The sequence below is a fragment of the Vicia villosa genome, linkage group LG1 (genome assembly GCF_029867415.1).
Source record: "Vicia villosa cultivar HV-30 ecotype Madison, WI linkage group LG1, Vvil1.0, whole genome shotgun sequence".
Lineage (NCBI taxonomy): Eukaryota > Viridiplantae > Streptophyta > Magnoliopsida > Fabales > Fabaceae > Vicia > Vicia villosa.
In genome coordinates, this window is record NC_081180.1 from 69,002,491 (window position 1) to 69,025,104 (window position 22,614).

The 22,614-nt window shown below is 35.2% G+C and overlaps 2 protein-coding genes across 2 annotated transcripts; both read right to left on the reverse strand.

The window, feature by feature from the left end:
- Nucleotides 1-3,826: 3,826 nt before the first annotated feature.
- Nucleotides 3,827-11,899, reverse strand: LOC131640773 (calmodulin-lysine N-methyltransferase). The gene is made up of 7 exons (XM_058911158.1): nt 11,763-11,899; nt 11,479-11,659; nt 10,329-10,408; nt 7,165-7,225; nt 6,894-7,009; nt 5,739-5,871; nt 3,827-4,937 (listed from the first exon to the last, which is right to left on the reverse strand). The coding sequence occupies exons 1-7, from the start codon at nt 11,851-11,853 to the stop codon at nt 4,652-4,654; spliced, it is 948 nt and encodes a 315-aa protein (XP_058767141.1). The 5' UTR covers nt 11,854-11,899; the 3' UTR covers nt 3,827-4,651.
- A 7,117-nt stretch (nt 11,900-19,016) lies between these two features.
- On the reverse strand, nt 19,017-20,993 carry LOC131608770 (uncharacterized). Its single transcript, XM_058880307.1, has 2 exons — nt 20,527-20,993; nt 19,017-19,383 (listed from the first exon to the last, which is right to left on the reverse strand). The coding sequence occupies exons 1-2, from the start codon at nt 20,824-20,826 to the stop codon at nt 19,309-19,311; spliced, it is 375 nt and encodes a 124-aa protein (XP_058736290.1). The 5' UTR covers nt 20,827-20,993; the 3' UTR covers nt 19,017-19,308.
- Nucleotides 20,994-22,614: the final 1,621 nt, after the last annotated feature.

A 22,614-nucleotide genomic window follows, 5' to 3' on the forward strand; every position in this document is an offset into this window, starting at 1 on the left:
CTGAAAAGCAGAGGAAACAGTGAATTCGACTGGTCAAATCCACCCTTCCACCGCAAGTCAAGTGAAAGGGCGAGGAAAAGAGACGAGGAAAGAATTCCGCCTCTCATCGAATACCGACGAACTAAATTAGAAGCACCCACAGAATAAAGTCACTAGGTGCAGCGATGGACGGTGAGTGCATCTAGCTCTCCGACAAACTCATACCCTAACTGAGGCATGCAACCTCCTTTGCTCGTCGCATTCAAACTATTCTTGATTGATCCTAAAGCCTAGACGTCTCATTCAACTATTCATACCCCGCTCACTCAAGTCTCACTCGGCAAACGCATGGGAATAGTAACGATCCCCTAGAACTACTCGACGAACTCGTAAACCTTGCTCGATACATTCATCAATCCTGCCCGCCGCTCAAGGCTAAAAAAATAAAACTTAAAGAAAAGCAAGAAGAAGACGAGAAACTTACTTGAAGGAGCGGAGAAGAGATGTACGAGACGAAGAGGAGAGCAGTGAACGATCTTGAAGGTTTGAAAAATGTTAAGTGACAAATGAGTGAGCTCCTCACTCCTTATATAGGAAAAGAGGGCCAAAGGGTGTCATGATGTCCTAGGCAGCCTAGGAGGCGCCATCATTGCCTACACCCCAAGGCGGCTCCATCCACGAAAAGAGGCCACGTGTCCTGAAACAGCTTGGGATACCCAAAGGGCACAGTCAGCTTTCATGCCTAAAAACGGCGCAGCAATAATGGCAATCTCCACAGCTGCCACCTGTCAATCACGCTGACAAACGGTAACCGAAACGTGTCAAGTGGAAACCAAGGGACACCCGCCTCCCCGGTTCCCATGGGCACCGGCCGACCACCATTCGGTCTTATGACCGGCAGCAACTCCTCTCCCCGTCGACCTAAGCATGCGAGGAGTCCACCATTGAAACCCATTGCTCGTGCTCTCACTCGGCTAACCTCCTGGCTGGAGTCATCACCCTTACAAGACTAAGGACTTGGAGGGCTCCTGTTCTGGACTGGGCCGAGCAGGCCCAGCTCTTCTCACCAGCCGAGCAGGCCCAAATCATTTGGGCCCATTTACTGGGTAACCGTCAAGAGTTATCCACGCGCGAAGACCACGCGTCACGCTTCAGCGAAGGATTCGGTCAACCATCTCCGAACCCTACGCCATGCTCATCCAGAACGTGAGTCTCCCGCTGACTCAGCCCTAGCACGAGACGTTCTGGCAATTCCCTAGCACGTGGGCCTCCAATTGGATTTGGCCCAATTAGGGAACCTTGGCCCAGTGCTGGGGGCTATAAATACCCTCTTTCACTAGAGGGTCAGGTATTCCATTCTTCACTCTCAACCCTCATTCTCTGATAGCTACTAACTTAAGCATCGGAGAACCTTGCAGGTACCCCCCCCATCTTGCTCTCCAAGCCAGATTCCGCTGCCTTGACTATTCTTCTAATCAGGTACGATCAGTGTGATTCTAAGATTAAAACTATTGTGTTTTGGTGCGTCCGCATTCTAAGAGTGTGTTTTGACGAAACATTTTAATGAGGTAATGTAATATTTTGAGAGAATTTAAAATGATTTGTACAAAATTTGTTGTTTGGATACAAAAATAAAGAATTGTTAAAATGATGGAAATTTATGGAGTATTTTATCTAAATTAAATTTAATCATTTTGAAATGACTCCAAAAACTAAAGAATTTGAAATTCCTCTCATATTTCATAAAATGTATTTGTTACTATTATTTCTTCAAATTTTGTAAATTGGTCCTCATATTTTCCAAAATTATAAAATTGATCCCAAAAAATTGTAAATTCGTCTTTAAAATTTTTTAAAATTTACAATTTGGTCCTTCAAATTTTTAAAAATTGCAAATTGATCCCTACTTTTCAATTTTTTTATTTGGTCCAAAAATTTTTAATTTTACAAAAACATGACCCTAAAAATCTAAGAATGGATTATCTTAATACTCCATCCAAACAAAATAATTTAAAAATAAATAGATTTTAATTGAATCATTTGAATTGCTTTAAATTTTAAATTCCTTTAAAATTTTCAATTACCTCATCCAAACACACTCTAAAATCCAGATTCTAAGAGTATGTTCGAATTTTTCCTAGGGTGAGTCGGTAATATATGGATTGTATTGAACAATCTCCAAATTCTAAGTTATAAATTTTGGAGATTTTTCGTTCCACTCTTATATGTGCAAATCACACTCTTGAAAAGTTAAAATTATTCTTAAAGTCTTCGGAGATACATTTCCGGACGCACCAAAATCACACCAAACTGTGTTATTCTGAGATCCATCCTATTTTAAACAAAATATGGTCCGAAGATGCATCTTCGTACTTTACTTGGGTGTATTCGAAAATACATCTCCGAAATGTTCTTTAAAGTCCTTTAAAAAGCGTTGGAAGCGTGTTAAGTGCAAGGGTGATTTCTTTCGGAGATGCATCTTCGAAAATCCCCAAATAAAGTACGGAGGAAGAGGTAACATTGTCGCATAGCTCAAATGATTTTTATGAAGATGCATTTTCGAACACACTTTTTACACATTCGTAAATACATCTCGAAATTAAATTTTAACGGAAAATGAGTGTCTCTTCAATTTAATCTGAAAAATGGCTAAAATATTTGTGTCCGAAAATGCATTGTGGATTTTTCATAATTATGTGGAATAACACTTCAAGAATATTCCCCTAAATTTTGGAGTCTCTAAAATCAAGCCCCAATTTATAAAAGTCTCATAAATTGACAGCTTTAACAAAAAAACTCTTTCATTAATTTGAAAAGTTTTTATTTGGCACCAAGGATATACTATTAGGTGGTTGTTCGTTACACCTTAAGGTTATGTTTGGATACAATAAAAAGAACGAGGCAGAATGGAGCAAAATAGATTGGAGCGGAATAGAATTGAGTAAAATGGAATTAATATGTTATTCTATTGTTTGGATACTTCATGATGGAATAGAAAAATTTTGTTATTCCGTCTAAATTAGAGGATACAAAAAATGATTAAAAAAATAATGGAATAGGATGAAATGCATTTCGTCCGATACTCCTTCATTCTATACATTTTTAATCAATTCAAACGATGAAATATACTTATTTCATTTTATTCTACTTCATTCCATTATATGTCGTCAATCCAAACATACCCTAAGTATTTTTCCTAAACTCTAAATATTCAAAAATGCCCTTATCCGACTGCTAGACACACCTTTACCATTTTGCTCACATAGTTTCACTTAAAAGAATTATTAAAAGGATTTGTTTGGAAATTAACACTTAGATACTATTGCCTGGGGAAAAACCGGATGTATATCCACATGAAATGGTAAACTTTACACGTTTTTGTAAAATTTGCTGCAAAGTAACATCTCGTAGGAAATTGCAAAGTAAAATCAGTTGGAAATTCCCTAAAAATCTTGATGTCTATATAAGTTAACTTCCGAACACACTTTGTTTCATATTTTAAACTAATTATACTGTTACCCGCAAAAAATACCACAAGTATGTCCATAGAAAATGTTAAATATTAGCAAAATCAATAGAATTTATTGCAAAAATCTTTAGGGTGCATTTGAAAGACAACTTTCAGATGAAAAAAAAAAACTTTAGAATGCATTTAAAGGATAACTTTCGAACTTGACGAATGTGCATTTACAGAATTGCATGAGCAACTCTCATCCTATTATAACCAAACATAACTATCGAAGGCTTATCTCTGGACCCTCGCCCTTTTCTATGAGACACTACTAGACCATCTTTTTCATAAAAAAGAAATAAATTTGACAGAAGTACAAATTTCAGACAAATCCAGTCAACAAAACATTATATGGAAATTAATACTAATAGTTGTTTCCTTAACAGCTAAGAATCCTAAGTCATGTCCGTACATAATATCATTGCAAAGAGCCAAAGACAAAGCACATCTCATTACTGTTACTATTAGATACAAGAAAAAAAGCATCAATGTTCAACTTGGTAGTTTAATAGAACCAAATGCTATCTTTTGACAGAGTACAGCGTCATCCCAATGGTGGAGTTGCTTTGTTTACTCAATGGACTGCTTATCTCAAAGCTTTATACTTGTAACTATGATGCTTAAACGAAGATAAGGGAAACTTTTTTCTGTCAAAAGTTGCAGAGCAGAAACAATTAGCCAGCGCATGAAACCGTCACAATAATAAAACCACAACCAATCAATACATGAATTCATCTAATCTGGCATTTTTTAATCATAATCAAGACACACTTGTGCAAGCATTTTAATCACTGTCAATAATATTTTATAGCACATGAAGAACTATTGATTGCTTTTTCTTTTTTTCCTTCTTTCTTTTGGGTTATAAAGACCTAGTGGGCTAAAAAAAAGGTTTTGAATAATCTCATGTACTTTTGGGACAGATATTATAATCTTCACTTTTGACGTGAATCGTCACATCCGCTTCATGTTCATTTGAGTCTTTGTGAATGAAAATAATACTGTCTATTGAAGATGTGACCCCAACAAAAAATTACATACGCGTGCAATAGGTAAGTGTCTGCACTAGACATTTCCTCGATGGAGGAATAGATTTTTACTTTTCTTGAACAGTCAACCAACAATGAAAGGAAACCCCAGGCAGAATGTATAGAAGAAAGTTCAAAGGGTGATTCTGATTAAGAGTGGATAGCAGTGACCTGTCTCATAACTAGGCCAAGAATCCTTATCTGCACCATTCATGAACCTCTCATGACGTTTCCAAACTTCTTTGTCGTAGTTCTCTGTTACACTGATATGCAGGCCATTTTCTTTAGCCACCTCCAAGAACAGGTCCAATGAGTTGCCTCTTTTTGGACTTAAAAATATAGCCTCAGAAGATTTTGTTTTTGATAACAAGTGCTTGACAATTCGAGCAAGATCTCTGTGGAAGTCCTTAAAGAAAGTGCTGTCAAAATAGCCATTCAATGTCTTAATATAAAAATGAGAATAGCATAAAGACCAAAACAAAAGGCAAGTCAAGCTACATGCTTGATAATCTGCTACATAATATAAGTTTACCTTATCACCACTTGCAAATAAATTTTGTTATGTGAAGATGCCCACAACAATAACTACAACAACCAAGCCGTATTCCACAAAGTGGGATTGGCTACATGATAAAATTACGCCATAATGTTTGATTCAAAATCATGTTTCTATCTAATTTGTTATTCTCAAGATCTTTCTTAATAGTTTCTCTTATAGTTTTTCTAGGTCATCTGATCTACTCTCCATATAACAGAATCTACAGGTCTTTTCTCTACATGCTCAAACCGGCTAAGTCTATTTTCCAACATCTTTTCTATTATAAGTGTTATCGCAGCACTTTCTCTAACGTTGTTATTTCTAATCTTATCTCTTCTAGTCTTACCACACATCCAACACAACATCCTCATCCATATTTTCGTATTGATGCTTAATCGCCCAACCATAACATGAATGCAAATTTTGTTCATAGAAAAAAAAATTCCACATATTTAATGCTCAGTGATTATCACCACATGCTTAACCATTTGACTCTTAAATTTATCAAAATAATGAATAGAAAATGTTATTGGCATGAAATAACATTTTCCATTAAGAAGTTACAGGCATACATACAGCTATGTCACTAGAGTTGTAAATAAGATCTTCAACTAAGGCCAAGTATGCAAACATATACAACAGTTGAAAATTGGAAATTTAAGTAAAGATCTTAAGGTCTTACCAATCACTTGCAACAATGATATCAAAATTGTCTGCAACACTAGAAATATCTTCCTGATTCCAATGAAGCATCATTGACTTCACAATTGTATTCCCAAATGCTCCAGAATTAGCTTCAATATTACGCTGAGTATCTGTTTGTCATGGAAGAGCAGACCATTTGACAAGAAAATATTTAATGAAGCATATTCTCAAAAGGGATAACATTCATGCATAACTTTAAAATAAAAAACCTAGAAATTGTGTTTATTATATTGGGAAGAGAAATCTCCCCCGCTAAATTATACTACAAAATGAGAAATGCCAGATATATACAACAGTATTCAATGCAGAAGCAATGTAAAACAAGCGACAGTTGCTGATACTTTTGCTTAAGAGTTTTCACTACTTGCAACCATACCTGGTTTCTTTTAAATGTTACTATATAGGTAGGATGTATAAACTGAGAACACACTCTCATGAGTTGACATGATCCTAATTATACAATTATGTATGGACAGTCAAGGCTAGAATTACACAAAACCAATCTGTCAATCAGGGCACGCGCACACATACATGCATGAGACAAGATCAAACGACAACAATTTTCTTTTGTAATAACTAATTTTAGTTTTTGAGTGGTATTTTCCTTTCCATAAGTAAAACTAAAACAACTGAAGTTGAGAGGAAGAGTAAATGCCAACACTTGGACAATTACTTCTCTATTCTCAAAAGTAGGACATACATGTCTATAAAGGACACAAGATATCACAAAAATGCCATCAAACTCATCTGATAGATAAACTACCATGCTCTGATAGAATGTTCAAAAGTCTCAGTGTTCATCTACAACTAATCAGTATATCTATCCTGTTGACAGCATGACATCACCCAGCAATGAATAAACACTCACAAATGAGTTCAAATAAGGCTTAGGGACAAACATGTTAGCTAATGATGGCATCACTAGGTATCATATAATTAGATGTTACACATATAAGGCTTACTAACATGCGCTGTAAATACTGGTTAAATAGGTTATTAGGTTTTTTTTTCCGGATAAAGAGGTGATAAGGTTTTTTTTTCCGGTCAAAGAGGTGAATAGGTTTTTAGTAAAATCATTTTACACATTAGAAATTAAGAAATATTGTCATCAATAACTATAGCAAAAGGATACAATCAACTACTAGTGGATTTCCATCTGAGATTACAACCTCTGATGCCTCAGTAACAGCGGCAATAACAAATCCAGCCAAACCATAGCCAGAACCAAGCTCAATAACCTTTTTAGACCTAAAAGAAATCATACCAGTCTGAGGTCACAGAAAAATAACAGTCAAAATGATGCTAGCAATACACAGAACAAATGAGGTAAAATATAACAATATAACAATAGTTATTAAAAGCTGAATAAATCTTCATGAAAGAAAAAATATAGATTCTCAAACCTGAATTTATCTCTATGTGACAAGCAATAATGAGCAAGAACATCTTCTGATGGCCAATTACCTGTAGAGGACATCATGAATTTAAAAGCACAAACTTTGAAAACTGCAAGTGATAGAATCACCTATGTTTATTCATCCAAAATGTATAACCAACTGGCATCTAATTCATTTTCTTCTAAATACAGCTTAAATTTAAACAACTTAAAAAATTATTTATTTATTATTTTATATCAGAATATTTGGGCAAAAAACTTAATGCTCCTTCTAGTGAATTAAAAAAAACCTCAATAGCAGATAAATCTTATTCGATTAGCCATAAAATAAGCTCTAAAACATGTTCTTAACGAATAACCTTATCTACATAATTACTACAGAAATTTGGGTCAGTTAGAAATAATTCACAGTTAAAATAATGCAAATAGAGTTATTATGGTTACACAATATCATATAATCATATAAATATAGTAAATAGGATGATGTTAATCTTTCTAGCACGTGGGACAAGCTTTTTTGTGTAAAAACACATATTTCATCATGTGTCTTTCTTACTAAACATGATATCTAGAGCCCAATAAGAGCCAACTTTGATCCATGAATCGCAGTGTACACTAAGTATCCTCATTCCAGCAACCCAAAAAACCGCTCTAACCACTATTAGACTGTTCTCTGGCCACCATCTGATACTGTCCATCGACTTTTCTGGCCAGCAACATCCCCGTTAGATGCACCTACATGTGACAAACAGTATTGCAGTTTTAACTTTTGCACAGCCACTTTCAGCCATGTTTGTCTGCTCTGTTCAGGCAGCCACTAGCTGAACATTGGTTGACCTGAACTCCTCTACATGGATCATCTCCCTTTGGCTTACTTAGTGTACTGCATTGTGAGACAACGTCCAAGCTACGCCTACTTATTCCAGCTGTTTGATGTATGCTTCAGTGCATTTTGCATTGCCCATTGCGACCATGGGCAATGACTTTCGAAAACCTCCCATTACATAAACTAATCCTACAACAACTAGTGGCTATGATGATATTTTGAAATGGTCTGTACTTTGTAGAGTATCTGTTTAGGCTCCAGTGCCTCTATTGTACGCAACGGTAATTTGTTTGCTTGTATTTCTAATCATCATCTCTTGGTACTTGGGTTCTGGTTCTAGTGCCGTTGATCACATCTGTAGAAATAAATCCCTGAGATAATTTCACATGGCTACTTAGCTAATGATTCCCAAAAAAAAATCCAAGCGAGTTGGTACCACCCATCCTCTCCTTTCTCAGTCGGTTAATTATGTATGATTTGTTCCAAGTTTTCCAAATAATTTATCTTAAACTGCTCTCTTGATTGTTTCATATCTTGTACTAGAGATTTATTTTCTCAAGTGATCAAAGTTCAGGTTAGATGATTGGCATTAGATGTGAGTTTAACGACCTCGACCAACTCACCACTCCCTTGGCATTGGCAATGCCATAGATACCCCCTTCTTCTAATACATGCTGAATTGGGCAAAATCCTATCCTGACAAAGTTACAACAATTAGTGCGAACCTTGACCAAGATTCCTACTCCATCTTGTGAGCTGTGTTAATTCAAGAAACACGCATAGTTTGTTTCCTAATCAAGTCCATAGTGGAACTCTGTCTCCTTTCTCCCTATTGATGTATGGGTTCCTAGTCATATGGAGTTCAGATACATTTTTACATTAAATGATGATGAATCAAATTGTACATAGTTATTATTTATGAAAATAGGTCTGGGTTATTTTCCATTTTCCAGCAATTTTACCATGAGATAGAAACCAAAGTTAGGTGTTGTCATGCATACCATATGCATTGATAATAATACTTTATGTTGGTAATGTTAAAGCTTTATGCTGCGGCATCTCATGCCCTTCTTCACCAAACATCATGTGTCCATTTCACACCCCTCGACAAAATGGGGCTACTAAATGCAATAAACATCATTTATTCTTGATAACCAAGTACACCTATTATGTTTTATTCCTCATCAGGCTTTGCTCCTTTACACCTGCGCCTGTGTATACTTGTTTTGTCCATAAACCTGCCCCTAGTTTAGATAAATTATCTATCCAGTCTCTCAAATGTGCCCTTCAAGGTTACTCTTAACCCTATAAAGGGTATTCTTCTAGTCTTTGTAGGTATTTAAGTTAAACTCAAAAGATTTTACCTTAATTATTAGAGTCTAAATGGTGCACAGTTGCATATTTGTTGCTTAGGGAATCACAACCGAGAGAAATAAAAGGAGATTTCTATTTCCTAGGATAACTAACTACTGAGCTAGAAGATGAGAGTAGTAGGGCAAGAATAAGATGCATGCAGCATGAAAGGGGTCTTAAGAAAAATATATAAAGAGATGGTAGGTTAGGAGGGAATATGGTGGGACTTTTGGAAGAGATTAGACTCTCTCAAACTGCCTAAAGTTTCTGTTATCTTCTTCCTTTGTATTTATTTTTGCATTTTTGTATTTCCTAGACGGACCAAAGTTTTATATTACTTTTGATATAAGCCTTGTTTTGTCTAATAAAAAGTGTTTTATTTGTGTTCTCTAATATTTTATGGCTTTTATCAATTGGTACCAAAACTCCAGGCCCATTGAGCTTCAATCAGCAAGTGACAAGTAATTAAAAGGAGCCTCCATAACCCAAAAAAAAATGAAGAAATAAAAAATAACAACAGAAAAATCAACGGAGCAAAGGCATCCAAATCTCACTGGATATTTACAAGGGAAACCCTTAAAAAAACCATGTGATTTACGCAACAAAGAAGCCAATTGCCTAATATTATGCCAAAACAGAAATTAAGACAGAAAGTCCTTAAAAACTCGGGGGGTTACACTCCAACCTAATACAGAAAATCGTAGCATGTACTGCACAACAAATCTAATTGTTCCAAGTCCTAAAGAAAGACTCCCCTTCAATATAGAATAAAAACTTAGACAACAACCTTATAGCCTATGTGTCACTTTATTGTGAACTGTGCAACTACTCTACTCTACACTGACAATAGAATAGCATGAACTTACACCACTGTTTGAGTAAAAAATGATGAGAATATTTTGTGAAAATACTATCAGTCTCTGTAAGCTCAGAAGAGAAAAGAAAAAAGCTAAGATGCAGTTATGAGTTCTGAGGATGGCAAGGAAACATACAGACAAGCCCAGTGTTGTCAATGTTATATTTGTTACATGTCTGAAAATCACTGAGGTCAGCATGGTTGTCAACCCTTTGCCTGCATAAATAAAATATACAAATAGATAATGTTCAACCCAGAAACTTTCATGAAATGAGATTGTCAATTACTTCTACAGATACTAAATGAAAGATGTGGTAGTAGGAAAGACAATTAATTTACAGAATATCTGTTTATGATTGCATAATTAGGTCTTATTTACTCTCTAAAGATGGAAGACTCGTGTAGTGAGTAATTGTGATAGATAGAAGATGGAAGGCAAATAAGAACGGTTTTCAGAAACATTGAAATTTGAAAACAATATTTTGGCATTTTCAAAATTCTGAAAAATATTAGATTTGTTTTAGAAAACTGTAAAAGAAAATTGCGATGAAAAAAATTGGATCTATAACTTCTGAAAGTGAAAGCACAAAATACTTTCACTTTTCATTTTCTATAACTTCTGCTCATTTTAAACTGCTAACAAGGAGATACAAGAGCCTATCCATTAGGGCTATCCACCTAACCTAATTATCCATAGATCAAGCCAAATAGTGTTGGGCGGGAAGGGATGCAGAGACGGCCCTAGGTTATGCTCCTCACTCAACCCCTAACTATCTCTGGGTTTTTTTGAATGCAGATTGGGACCAAATGAGATTTCCTGTGGTTTAAAAAGAAAACTCTTATAGCTAGATCTAGCACTAAAGCAGAGTATAGAAGTCTGGCCAACACGGCAATTGAAGTACTTAGGATTCAGTGCCTTCTTACTGAGTATTGTGACAAGTGACAACCTCGGCATTTTCTTGCATATCACATAATCATGTATCCATGAACATGAGGCTAGACATCATTTTCCTTAGAGAAAAGTTCCTCATCAAAAGCCTAGAAGTCAAGCACATTCATGTTGTTGACCAGTTCCTTTATGAAATGAAAATAACAAACATATATTTCACCAAAAGTATGATATCTAATAATTTTCCATTTCCTATTTTCAGTTTAGATTTGACTATTCTAAATAATATCAACAATTCAGAGAGAAAATCACCAATCAATAGTTTATCCTATGTATGATTTGTAATGCAATTTCACTGTAAACAAAAGAGTGAACACCAAAAACATACAAAACTCACCTCAAAAACAGTTGAGGAGCGTCAGGGATTGGCAAAGTGTAACAAACTCGAGCATCTTTGGTAGAAGAACCATTGCATTTGTTTGAACTATGTTCATCATTGACTACATGAGAGGGTATCAAGTTGAATCCGTGACTGGTTCTTCTTGAAATGCGTTTGATACTCAAATGAGATTGCTCGTCTGCAAATAATTGGGGGCGGAAAATGAAAACGGTAAGAAGAATTAATAGAAGTTATAGAAGCATTTTGGGAGCGAAATTTGATGAATGTGAAAATGGAATTACCTGGATTTGGAGGAGAGGGGTTGGAGAGAAGAGCTTGACGAAGGATTTTCCATCTTAAAGATGAAGCTTTCTCGTTCGTTCTGTTTTCCATGTCTGCTTTGTTTAGTTTTGATTTTGTTCACTTGGTCAAATATAAATCTTACTTTCCTTTTTTAAAAAAAAAAAAATCTAAATAACTATGTTTAAAAAAAAAAATAAAAAATAAAATCAAGTTTTCAGATTATTTATCAAAGTATGTAGGTTTGGGATACCGGATAGGTGAATGCGCCAAATGAAATGGCGTAATAGTGTTAATATTAAGTGTATGTGCCATTTCATTTGGCTTGTCCTAATTGGACAAGCATTTGCGCCAAATGAAATGGCGCATTAGGCTAGGTTTTTTTGTTTAAGCCATTCCAAATGGCGCATTAGGTTTAGGGTATTTTTTATTTTTTTTTAATTTTTATATTAACATTTAGAAACACATTTTTTGACTGCCGGTAATAGAAATCGAAACAACGGGTTTATATAAAAAAAAATATAAATAACAAATTTTATTAATGTTAGGGTTTGGGTACAACGAAAACAACTGATTATGATAACCTAACAAAATGCCTAATGTCTTCCACCGCCAAGATAACCATTTGTTCCGCACGGAGGTCTTGTTATCACACGTCGAGTGCGATCGTTGACGTTGTCGTGAACCCTAGGACCAACCCTACCACCCCTACCCCTTCGTGGTTCTTGTTGTGATTGTGTAGCTAGGCCTGCAAGTGTGCTGTTCCGATGGTCACTGTCAATGAATTCGTCAATGCCATCATAATTTCCCAGAAACCGACTGTCGAAAAGTCGGTTACCCAAGCCCTTTAAAGTGCTAAATGGTGGTGGGGCAGTAGGTTGGGATACGACTTCCGGAACGTAACACCCAGCAACACTTGTACTACCTTGATAAATCCCAAATTGAGTGGACGGTGTTGCAAACCCAAAGGGTGTACCATGGTGAGATGATTCAGCATGTAGACCATTGTCAGGACTTAGATGGAGGCTTGACGAACCAGCCTCAATGTTCTAGCCGAACAACCTTCTGCTGGTGTACCCTGAAAAGCCAAGTGGTTGTGAATGGGTCTGGTATTGGCTTGTGTGCTGGTGTTGGCTCTCATCATGATTGTTTGGTTGGGACTGTGTGTGGAAGAGATTCTGTTGGCGGTTGTTGCGGTTGGAACGGGACGGAGTTTGGAACAAATTTTGTTGTTGTTGGGTGTACTGATATTGTTCTTTTTGTTCTTATTCTCGTTGTTGTTGTTGTTGTCGTTGTTGTTGTTGTTATTGTTGTTGTTCCTGTTCAAGTTGTTGTTGTGGTAGGATATAGTTGTGAACACGGGGGTCTATCAAGTAGAACGGATATGCAACAAATAAATTAGGGGTGGTAACGGTACGGCACCAACTCATGTATTGTGCGGACGGTTTCATCTCACGATCACTCACGGGGAAGTTGAGGACATATTGGCGACGATCTTTCCACATCTGGCGCCATTCGGGTGCGAAATCCTTCCAATTTTGATGATTCCACTAATGGTTTACTCGTTTAATGTGCCATACTCCCAAGTTAACTGGAGGATCAGGTATACCTTGATGCATTCCGAATTGGAGTTTGACCCGGTCACTATGATGCATCTCGATGATGTTGTACCTAATTAGGCAAGTTTTTGCAGTCCAAATAGTTGCATCTGCACCTCTTGGCTCATGGTCGCATTCTAGATACGGTCTCCTGATAAACTGCATGCATAAGAGATACATTATTTCGGTCAAATATTTATAAAAAAGACACTTATAAAAGAGAAAAAGATTAGAGATAATATATCCTCGGGTCGTAAGTGATCAATCAGCTGGTGGTACATCGTGATATTTGACCGCAGATTTTTCGTGAAGTCCATCTTTTTCACGCAAAATATAAAACGCAAATTAAATGTATCAGTTAAAGTAAATCATAATCAATTTATTTTGCATTAAAAATATGAATTAAAAAGTTACCTCATTGCATATGGGAAGGTCCAGTTGGTTTTGTTAATCGGGGTCATTATAGGCATTCTCCACCACCCCCAAACTTGCACCAACAGAGCGCGTCCATAGAATGTACAAGAATCATTTTTTGCATTCTTGCAAAGGGATTGGTACAACGTAGTCAGGACAGCAGACCCCCAACTATATTGACCCACTCTATTAAAATCCATTAACAAACGTAAATACATAAAATTTACGGTGTTACCGGTACTATCTGGAAACAAAACGTTTCCAAAGAACAAGATCAGGTAACACCTGGTTTTCTGGAGTATCGTTTCTTGGGAAGAATCATCGTTCAAATGAAATGTTGAATAATATTGCTTTAACCTCTTAAGGTTTACACCCTGTCCCCTAGCACCTGTTTCTCCCTCTATCAGATCTATACCCAATGCCTGCTGGCAAAGGGAATTGGCTTGCATTACACAACCATTAATGGTCTTATCATCTACTGTAAGGCCTAGCAACATGTGTACATCCTCCAGGGTTATGGTGCACTCCCCTGTTGGAAGATGGAATGTGTGGGTCTCCGGCCTCCAACGTTCTAACAAGGCCAGAACAAATTTGTGATCTATGGAAGACTCTGTGATGCTGCTAATGGGCTCGAAACTAGCAAATTGTAAATATGGTTTTATGCGTTCGTCCGGAGCGACGATAGAGTGACTACATGTGCGAAATCAGGAAGCGTCTTGAAAATAATTATGTAGGTATTAATATGCAGTTATAACATAATAGGCTTGTAACTATAAGTAAAATACTTACAAATGCTGCGATGTTTTCCATGGTTCCTCGGTGGGCATCACCCATGGTTAAGAGAGACATGCTTGAAGACTGGAAATCTGGAGTTTGAAAACAAAACGATTTTGGTGAGAGTAAATGAGTGATGGTGATGAGAAATCTGCAGAGGCCAAGCTAGTATATATAATGAGAAGGCTGAAACGGTAACATGTTGCATGTTGGACATGTGAACACATTCAATTGTGTTAGGTGTTGCTTGTGCAGAATTGGTTGGCATGCATGCAACATAGCTTTCGGTGACAGGACATGGTGATATGCATGCAGAGCAGAAGTAGGTGACAGTATAGGGTTGCATGCAAGAAGTGGAGTGATGTTAGACAAATGGGTCAAATGTTTAGTGATAGTTGCATGAAATTTATGCAAGAGCAATCGGCAAAAGCAAACATTCATCAAGTAACTACTTTCGATCGATTCAACCGCACCTTCAGTATTCGCGAAACAATTGACCACAATGAGGGTTTGCCAAGACAACAATATCAGGTTCTGCTAGACAACCATTGGTGCGACTGTGGAAAGTTTCAAGCTTTCCGTATGCCTTGCTCACATGTCATAGCGGCATGTGCATTTGCGCACCGCGACGCAATATCACTATTGTCTCCAATTTACAAGGCTCGGACATTGCTCCGAGTTTACAGTGTTGCGTTTCCAGTGGTAGCCAAAGAGGGTTACTGGCCTGAGTATGATGGGGAGGTAGTTTGGTATATTGACGCATTAATGCGGTAAAAGAAAAAGGGTCGCCCCAATAGCACGCGGATTAGAACCGAAATGAACGTCCACGGCAAAATGGAAAGAAAATGCAGCATTTGTCGTCAGGTGGGGCACAATAAAAAAAGATGTCCTAGTTGTGGCTCGACCTCGTCGCAAGTTTAATCTACTTTGTAATTTATTTTTACAATGTATCAATTTCGTTTACCACCTCTTGTAACCTTTCTTTAGTCTTTCATCAATAAAGTGTGCTTTATTAAAAAACTGAAATCGTCAACGCAAACATTATTTAGGGTTAATACGAATTTTACGAAATCGATTTATCGGACGTTTTTACGAAAATAAAAGACCGGATCATATTTTTGACTCGATTCTCATGCATTTTATGTCATTTTATGTGTTTTGTAGTATTATGTTGGTAGCGTGTGTTGTTTCACGTACTTAGTGGTTGGAAGCTTCCGTGCAACGAAACGCAAAAAAAAGTAGAGCAAACAGGAAGAAAAATCATGTTTTCTTTTGTCATGACGAATACCTCAAGTGTCATCACGACCCTCACTAGTTCCAGATGATCAACCAGTCACCAAAGTCGACAAAATGAAGAAATCATGCCTGAGTTGGATGACAGACGACCCGTCATGAAGAAGACGACTGACACCAACATGATGGACGACTTGACATGGTCATGAGTCCAGGGGTGGCCCTGAGCATGGGCTCGCGGGGCGGGAGCCCTGGGCCCCATAATTTTAGGGGCACCAAAATTATTTTTACCCCTTATATATTTATATTAAAAGAAATTTTTCTATTATAAAACAATTTGTTAGATTTTTTTTTGAAAATACTGACTAACAAAATTATAGGGGCACTACAAAGTCAAAATTAATAAAAGAATGTAATTTCCCATACTAAAATATAGAGAAGAATAAAATCAATTAATTCCCCTAAAATAATATTAATTAATATATTCATAATTTTAGGAACTAAACAATTTAATTGAAGCACTAAAATTAAAATAATGATATAAAGAATATTTTATATTATTGATAATGTTATTTGATAGGTTAGAAATCTTCTGACCGTGTCAAATTTGGATCAAGTTGTTGATCTTGATGGTAAAATTTTGTTTGAAGAATTGAAATTTATTAGAGAAGTTTTAACAGTTGAATCAAAATCAAGCTATATGATATTGCGTTCTTTAAAGAGTTTTAATTGTTTTTCAAATACATGCATAGCTTATAGAATAATATTGACTATTCCTATCAGAGTTGCATCTGCCGAAAGAAGTTTTTCTAAATTAAAATTATTAAAATCTTATTTGAGATCTACTATGTCACAAGATTGATTAAATAGTCTTGCGTTGATTTCAATTGAAAATATTTTTTTGAAGAACTTTGATTATGACCAAATTATTAATGATTTTGTAACAAAAAAGGCTAAGAGGATGATATTTAAATAATTTTAAAGGTTTGATCAATTTTTGTGTAGGAAAAAAGATTGAATTAAGAAGAAGAGAAAAGAAGAAGAAGAAGAATAACTCTCTTTATAGTGGTTTATGTTTTGATGTAGTATAAACATTGATTCATTGATCCATACTTATATTCTTTTTGTATAATGTCAAATGAAAATGTGTTTTTTATTCAATTATTTCTTTTATCTTTATGTATTTATTATTTAAAAAAATTATAAGAGCACCACTCTTTTGACTCGCCCAAGACATCCAAATTTAAAGGACCGGACCCTGATTATGAAGACGGTCATGCTTGTGCAAACCAGAAAAATCGCCACTTCTAGAAGCGGTTTTCTCCACTACCTTAGCATTATTTAAGTAACTTCCAGCACGATTGTTAACTTATATATAGGACCTTTAGGATAAAAAATGAGGCATTGAAGCTTACTGAATTAGCTAGAAATTACTTTTTGCAAAATCGATTATTTTTTCGCATCGGGAAATATCACAATTTTAGATTTTAAGTTTGGAGCTCATCTGTTTGTTATTGTGTTGATGTTGCTTTGATCCTACCGACATAGTTTTTTTTACAATTTATTTCCAACATTTATGTACCGGAGTTAAAGTCCCCCCTTTGGTGCATATTAGTATTATATTCAAGTTTTATTATTCAGGCCCGTTTATATTTCTTTTACTTTATTGTACGTGTATGCTTTATTTAATATTATTTGATATGAGCATGAACATGAATAACATAAATATGTTAGCTTAAATTTGCTAAGTCTGAAATGTGAGGATCGTTGTACCGATGGTATTCTAGTGAGTCGTAAATTAACGTTTATAATGAGAATTGTTTTTTAATGTCTGAAAAATTCTGATTTTATAATTAAAGCTTGTTGTGAAAGCACAAACATAGCGATATCGGTTTAAACTCGAAAGAGCGAGACGTGTATCCGACAGTAAAAAAATTCAGGAATTAATTCTAAGTGCGAAAGCACTTTTTTATTTATTTGGAAAATTCTAGTTTTCAAAAAGGTGATTTTAAGATTATAAGCGGACACGCGAAAGCGGACATTTATACGTTTAAATTCGGTATCTGTTATGCGAAAGCGGACGACACCATTAAATTAATTTTTCTACTAAAAGCAACTTTTTAAGTAAATAAAAGAGATTATTTTCAAAAAGGATTATAACACCTTGGACACGCGAAAGCCGACAGCTAAATTACAAAGTCAAAATGTGGTACCGGTCACGCGAAGCGGACGATACTTTCAATTTAATCCTTTTTCTACTAGAAAATAATTTCTTATTATAAATATAAGCTACAACTTTGCGATTACTAACGGTCGACGAGAAATGCATTCCGTCTCTTGTTATCTTAACTAATCTAAAACTCGATGAGAATTGATTCTGAGTGAATTAATTTTGTAGAATTGATTCTAGTTAAAAGTCAATTGGATGTAAAATGATTTATGTTTTGGATGTAAAATGATTTATGTTTTGATATATTTATGTAAAAGTAAATTGAACAACAAATTTCAATGTAAAATTAATCATAATTCTAACTTTAAATATAATCAATTTTATTTTAGAAAAATCAAACACCTCAAAGTCATTTCAAAATCAATTTACCCTCCTTATGTTCTTGTGAAACACTTTTGATTACTTCCCGGAAGAAGATTTCGGTGAAGTCACGCAGGAGTTTGTAAGTGATAGTTTTAGGGATTTGAGCAGTATAGCTGATACAAGCTTAAGAGTATGAATGTCTTGCTTATCCCTCGTAACTGTTGTAACCGCCCATAAATGTTTATAACGTCTGTAATTTACTTCATCAATGGAGAATCATAACCTCCGTAACGGTAGCAATCTTTGACATGTGCATAACCGTCGTGGCCAAGTTGGAGATAAGCCCTAGCCGAGTTGCAAGTAGGCAACTCGTGGTAGGTCCTGGCCGAGTTGCAAGTAGGCGGCACTGATCGAGTTGTAAGTAGGCAACTTGAAGTAGGCCCTGGCCGAGTTGCAAGTAGACAAGATCTCCAGGATCAATCCAAATTCATTGTCCATCATGATTTCTTCTAATTTCGATTTTTCTAATCGGTCTAAATATTTCAAATATGCACATCTTATTACAAAAGTTAAAGTAAGCATGTACAAAATCTACCTTATGGTATCTAATGGGAACAATTATTATTTTCCATTTATTACCATTAAAGTATTGTTTAAAAAAAATAATACTTAAAATAAAATAAACCAAATTTTTCAAAAAAAAGAAAATTAGAAGAAGCATAAGCTTGCTATATTTATACATGGATTTACAGCAGCCAGGATTCCTATATATACTTTGACCAGTTAATTCCCATATCTATAGGATTCTAGAAAATAAATGGCAATGAAAAAAAAAACTAATTAGAAAAGGTTGAAGAAAACAAATCTATGTTTAGCTAGAAGACTACTTTAGAACTATTATTTCATAGGAAAAATCTGCATATACGCATTTATTCTGAGTTCCTGGCCATGGAGAACACCTTCGAGACCTAATTACATCTGAGAAGATGATATATATTAATGATGTTGAGGTGGTGGATCTTTGGTAAGTGGAGTTTTTCGAGGACCACCTCTTCCCATTGAACTTAAATTCTGCACAGTATATACAAAACATTATAATTATATTACTAGTAAGATACCCGTGCGGTACTAGTAAGATACCCGTGCTTCCGCACGGGTAAATTTATTTAATATTGTATGAAATTTAATTAGATACGTATAAATTTAAAATAAATGATTTAATTATAAATAAAAAATATCATATAAATTTAATTGTATTAAATAATTATATAAAAATTATCTCTCAATTTATAGTAATTGTTGATTAAAATAAAATAGATATTTGGTTGATATTGACCCGTGAAATAAAAAATTTATTTGATACAATACGAAATATATTTAAATACAAATGTAAAATGAACAATAATCATATGAATTTAATTGTATTAAATAATCATTAAAAAAAGAATCGTGAAATGAAGAAAGAAAAAAAATTAAAAAATAAGGATATTATCTCTCTAATAAAAACAACTATTGATTAAAATAAAATAAGTATTGTGTTGATAGTGACCCGTGAGATTACAATATTTTTAATTTTATTAAAATTAAAAAATACATTATTTTTTAGAGTTGATACATAAATAGAGAAAAAAAAAATTAAAGTGAAATTAAGAAAGTGTGGGAAGAAAACTTGAGAGAAATTTGAAACTTTAATTAAGATAGAGAAAGTGTGTAATGATTGATTAAAATAAATTAAATATTGTATTGATAGTGACCCGTGAGATAAATAAATATTTAATTTTATTAAAATAAAAAAATAGATTATTAATAATTTTTGTGATTAAATGAAAAATAATTAAAAGAAAGTAAGAAAGCGTGGGAAAATGAAATGTGAAAGAAATTTGAAATTTAAGTAAGAGAGAGAAAAAGTGTGTTGGGGAGAAAAAGTTGGTTATTGAAAGGTTAAAAAGTTGGACCAATGAGAGACCAACAATTGGCGCTTGGTTATAAAAAAGTTGAAAAAGTGGAATATGATTTTGTTAGTTACAGAATTGCCCTTTTTTATGTGTAATGAACTTTTTAGCAAAGGGCATATTAGTCAGATTGGTCCATCTCTTATTAATTGTTTGTATAGTAGAATATATTATATATAACACATACTCACACAGTTCAATTCATAGGTTTAATTTGGTCACTATTTAATATATAAAAGAAATATTAAATATATATACATACAAGGGTTTGAGTTGATGGGGTTGATGAATCTGCAACATCTTCTTTTGAGTGTTTCTGCTGACTGCTACTTGAAGACTTATATTGATCTTCTGAGGCTACAATAGAATCAGAAGTACATGCATGATGTTTGAGTAGTGATGTTGATGAGTTTTCCTCTTCTTTGTTTTGTGTGGACTCAAAACCTAAACACTTCAAGAAAGTCATGAGTGCTTCTTTAAGACAATAGCATGGATAGCAAACATAGAAACTCATTGTTTTTTCCTCTCTGTTAGGTGGTAACCTCTCCTTAGTCTCTTCCATGTTTCAGTTAATGTATTGTTTCTGTTTCTCATATATGCTACTATACTAGTATACTACACTAAGCTTATAAATAAACGAGGTTTCCAGAAAAAGTGCAGTGAGTGAGTGCGACTGACTGTATTCTAACATGTAGTAATATTTTGCAGGTAACACTTCATAGTCTCAATTAATGCTGCCAAACACATAGGATTCAAGTTATAAAAGCAATGTCACCTACTACAAACTAAGATGTCAGAGGGTAACTACCCTTCCTTCTTTCAAAATAAATTACTCCTTTCTTCTCTAACAATTAAACTTTTTTATATTATAAAATTATTGTTGAAATTTTAATATTATTTGACGGTCAAACTTCATTTTCGATAAATAAATTTGAAAAATCAATCTAACACTCAAGTTTTATTCTAGTAAATTTTTAGTTGTTAGATTAATTGATCTAAATCAATCATCATTTAAATAACTCATGTTCGTTTTTGTGTTTCGAATATTTAAAGGAAGTGCTGAAAAAATAAAAAAATTTCTTTATCCACTCACATGTCTTCTTGGTCACCTCTAGCGAAAAATCCAAAATATTCTTAACTTCGAAAATGCATTTCTGAAATGCAAAAAAATGCTGTTTTCGGAGATGCATCTCCGAAAACGCCTATTTTTTCAAAATTTGTCTTATTTCGGAAATGCATTTCCGAAAACAACATTTCGGAAGTGCATTTCCGAAATACTGCGCGTTTTGCAGATTAAACAAAATAGCCCCTCCCCCTATTCATTTTTGCCCTAAATCACCATCAAATTTCCTCTCTTAAGTTTTTTTGCAAAACCAAATTTCAAGTCTACATCAAAACTACTCAAAAGCTACTCAATCACATTCAAAAGCTACTCAATTTTTTTAATTGGTAAGTTTCTAAATCTTTAGATCTATTATTCAAATGCATTTTAGGGTGGTTAGAAATTGCAAAAATGATATAGGGGTAGGTTGGTAGTAGTATTTAGGTTGTTTAGAAGCATTATAACATGTTAGAAGTTGCAGGATTTGGCTTCGCAGGGGTGTTTCGAAAGTTCATTTCCGAAAACACCTTCATTCCTAGTTTCAGAAATGAACTTCCGAAGTGGTCCAGAATTGATTTTTTTTGTTTTTTCAAATGTTTTGCATTCTTATTGATTTCAATTGTTTTCAGGAATATGGCAGACAACCCAGCACGCATCAGACAGGGGAGAGAGACCCAGACAGCATCGGCTAGACGCGAGCGGGCGGCGCAGCTGGCGTGGACGCAGGGACGGGGTCGTGTGCGAGTACCCGTGTAGATGGACGAGGGTACTTCCTCATCTGGATCGAGGAGTCGTCTGGCTCGGGTCTCTTCTTCCCGCCAGTAGGAGGTACGAGAGGAGGAGGAGGAGGAGGAGGAGGCAGTTAGATACCAGGAGGCGGAGGAGGTACCGGATGTTGACCTTTCGCACGCGGAGGAGGAGGAGGGCTACCCGGGAGGGCCCAGTGACACGTCCGTGCTGATTTCCTACCACGAGCACGTCGCTCGACGTATTTGGGTGGGAGAGGTATTTCTTATAATTTGTCCAACTTTATTATTTAACTGTTTTTTATTTAGCTTTTTATTCCACATTTTCATAACGGTCTAATTAACAATGTTTTTTTTTTGTTGTAACAGGAGAGACAAACTTTAAAACAGGTGAACCACGCCCGGAAGATTTTCGGTCTCTTTAAACCAGAGGCGCAATGGTTTAACGACGCGGTGAGAGGTTCAGGGCTAGGTGGGCTGTGCATGACGGGGTATACCACCA

Coding starts and splice junctions, on each gene's coding strand:
- LOC131608770 (XM_058880307.1), bottom strand. CDS start 20,826: ATGGAAGAGACTAAGGAGAGGTTACCACCTAACAGAGAGGAAAAAACA. Junction 19,384..20,526: donor CCCCATCAACTCAAACCCTT/GTATGTATATAT, acceptor TATACTGTGCAG/AATTTAAGTTCAATGGGAAG.
- LOC131640773 (XM_058911158.1), bottom strand. CDS start 11,853: ATGGAAAACAGAACGAACGAGAAAGCTTCATCTTTAAGATGGAAAATC. Junction 10,409..11,478: donor GCTCCTCAACTGTTTTTGAG/GTGAGTTTTGTA, acceptor TTATTTATGCAG/GCAAAGGGTTGACAACCATG. Junction 7,010..7,164: donor TCACATAGAGATAAATTCAG/GTTTGAGAATCT, acceptor GATTTCTTTTAG/GTCTAAAAAGGTTATTGAGC.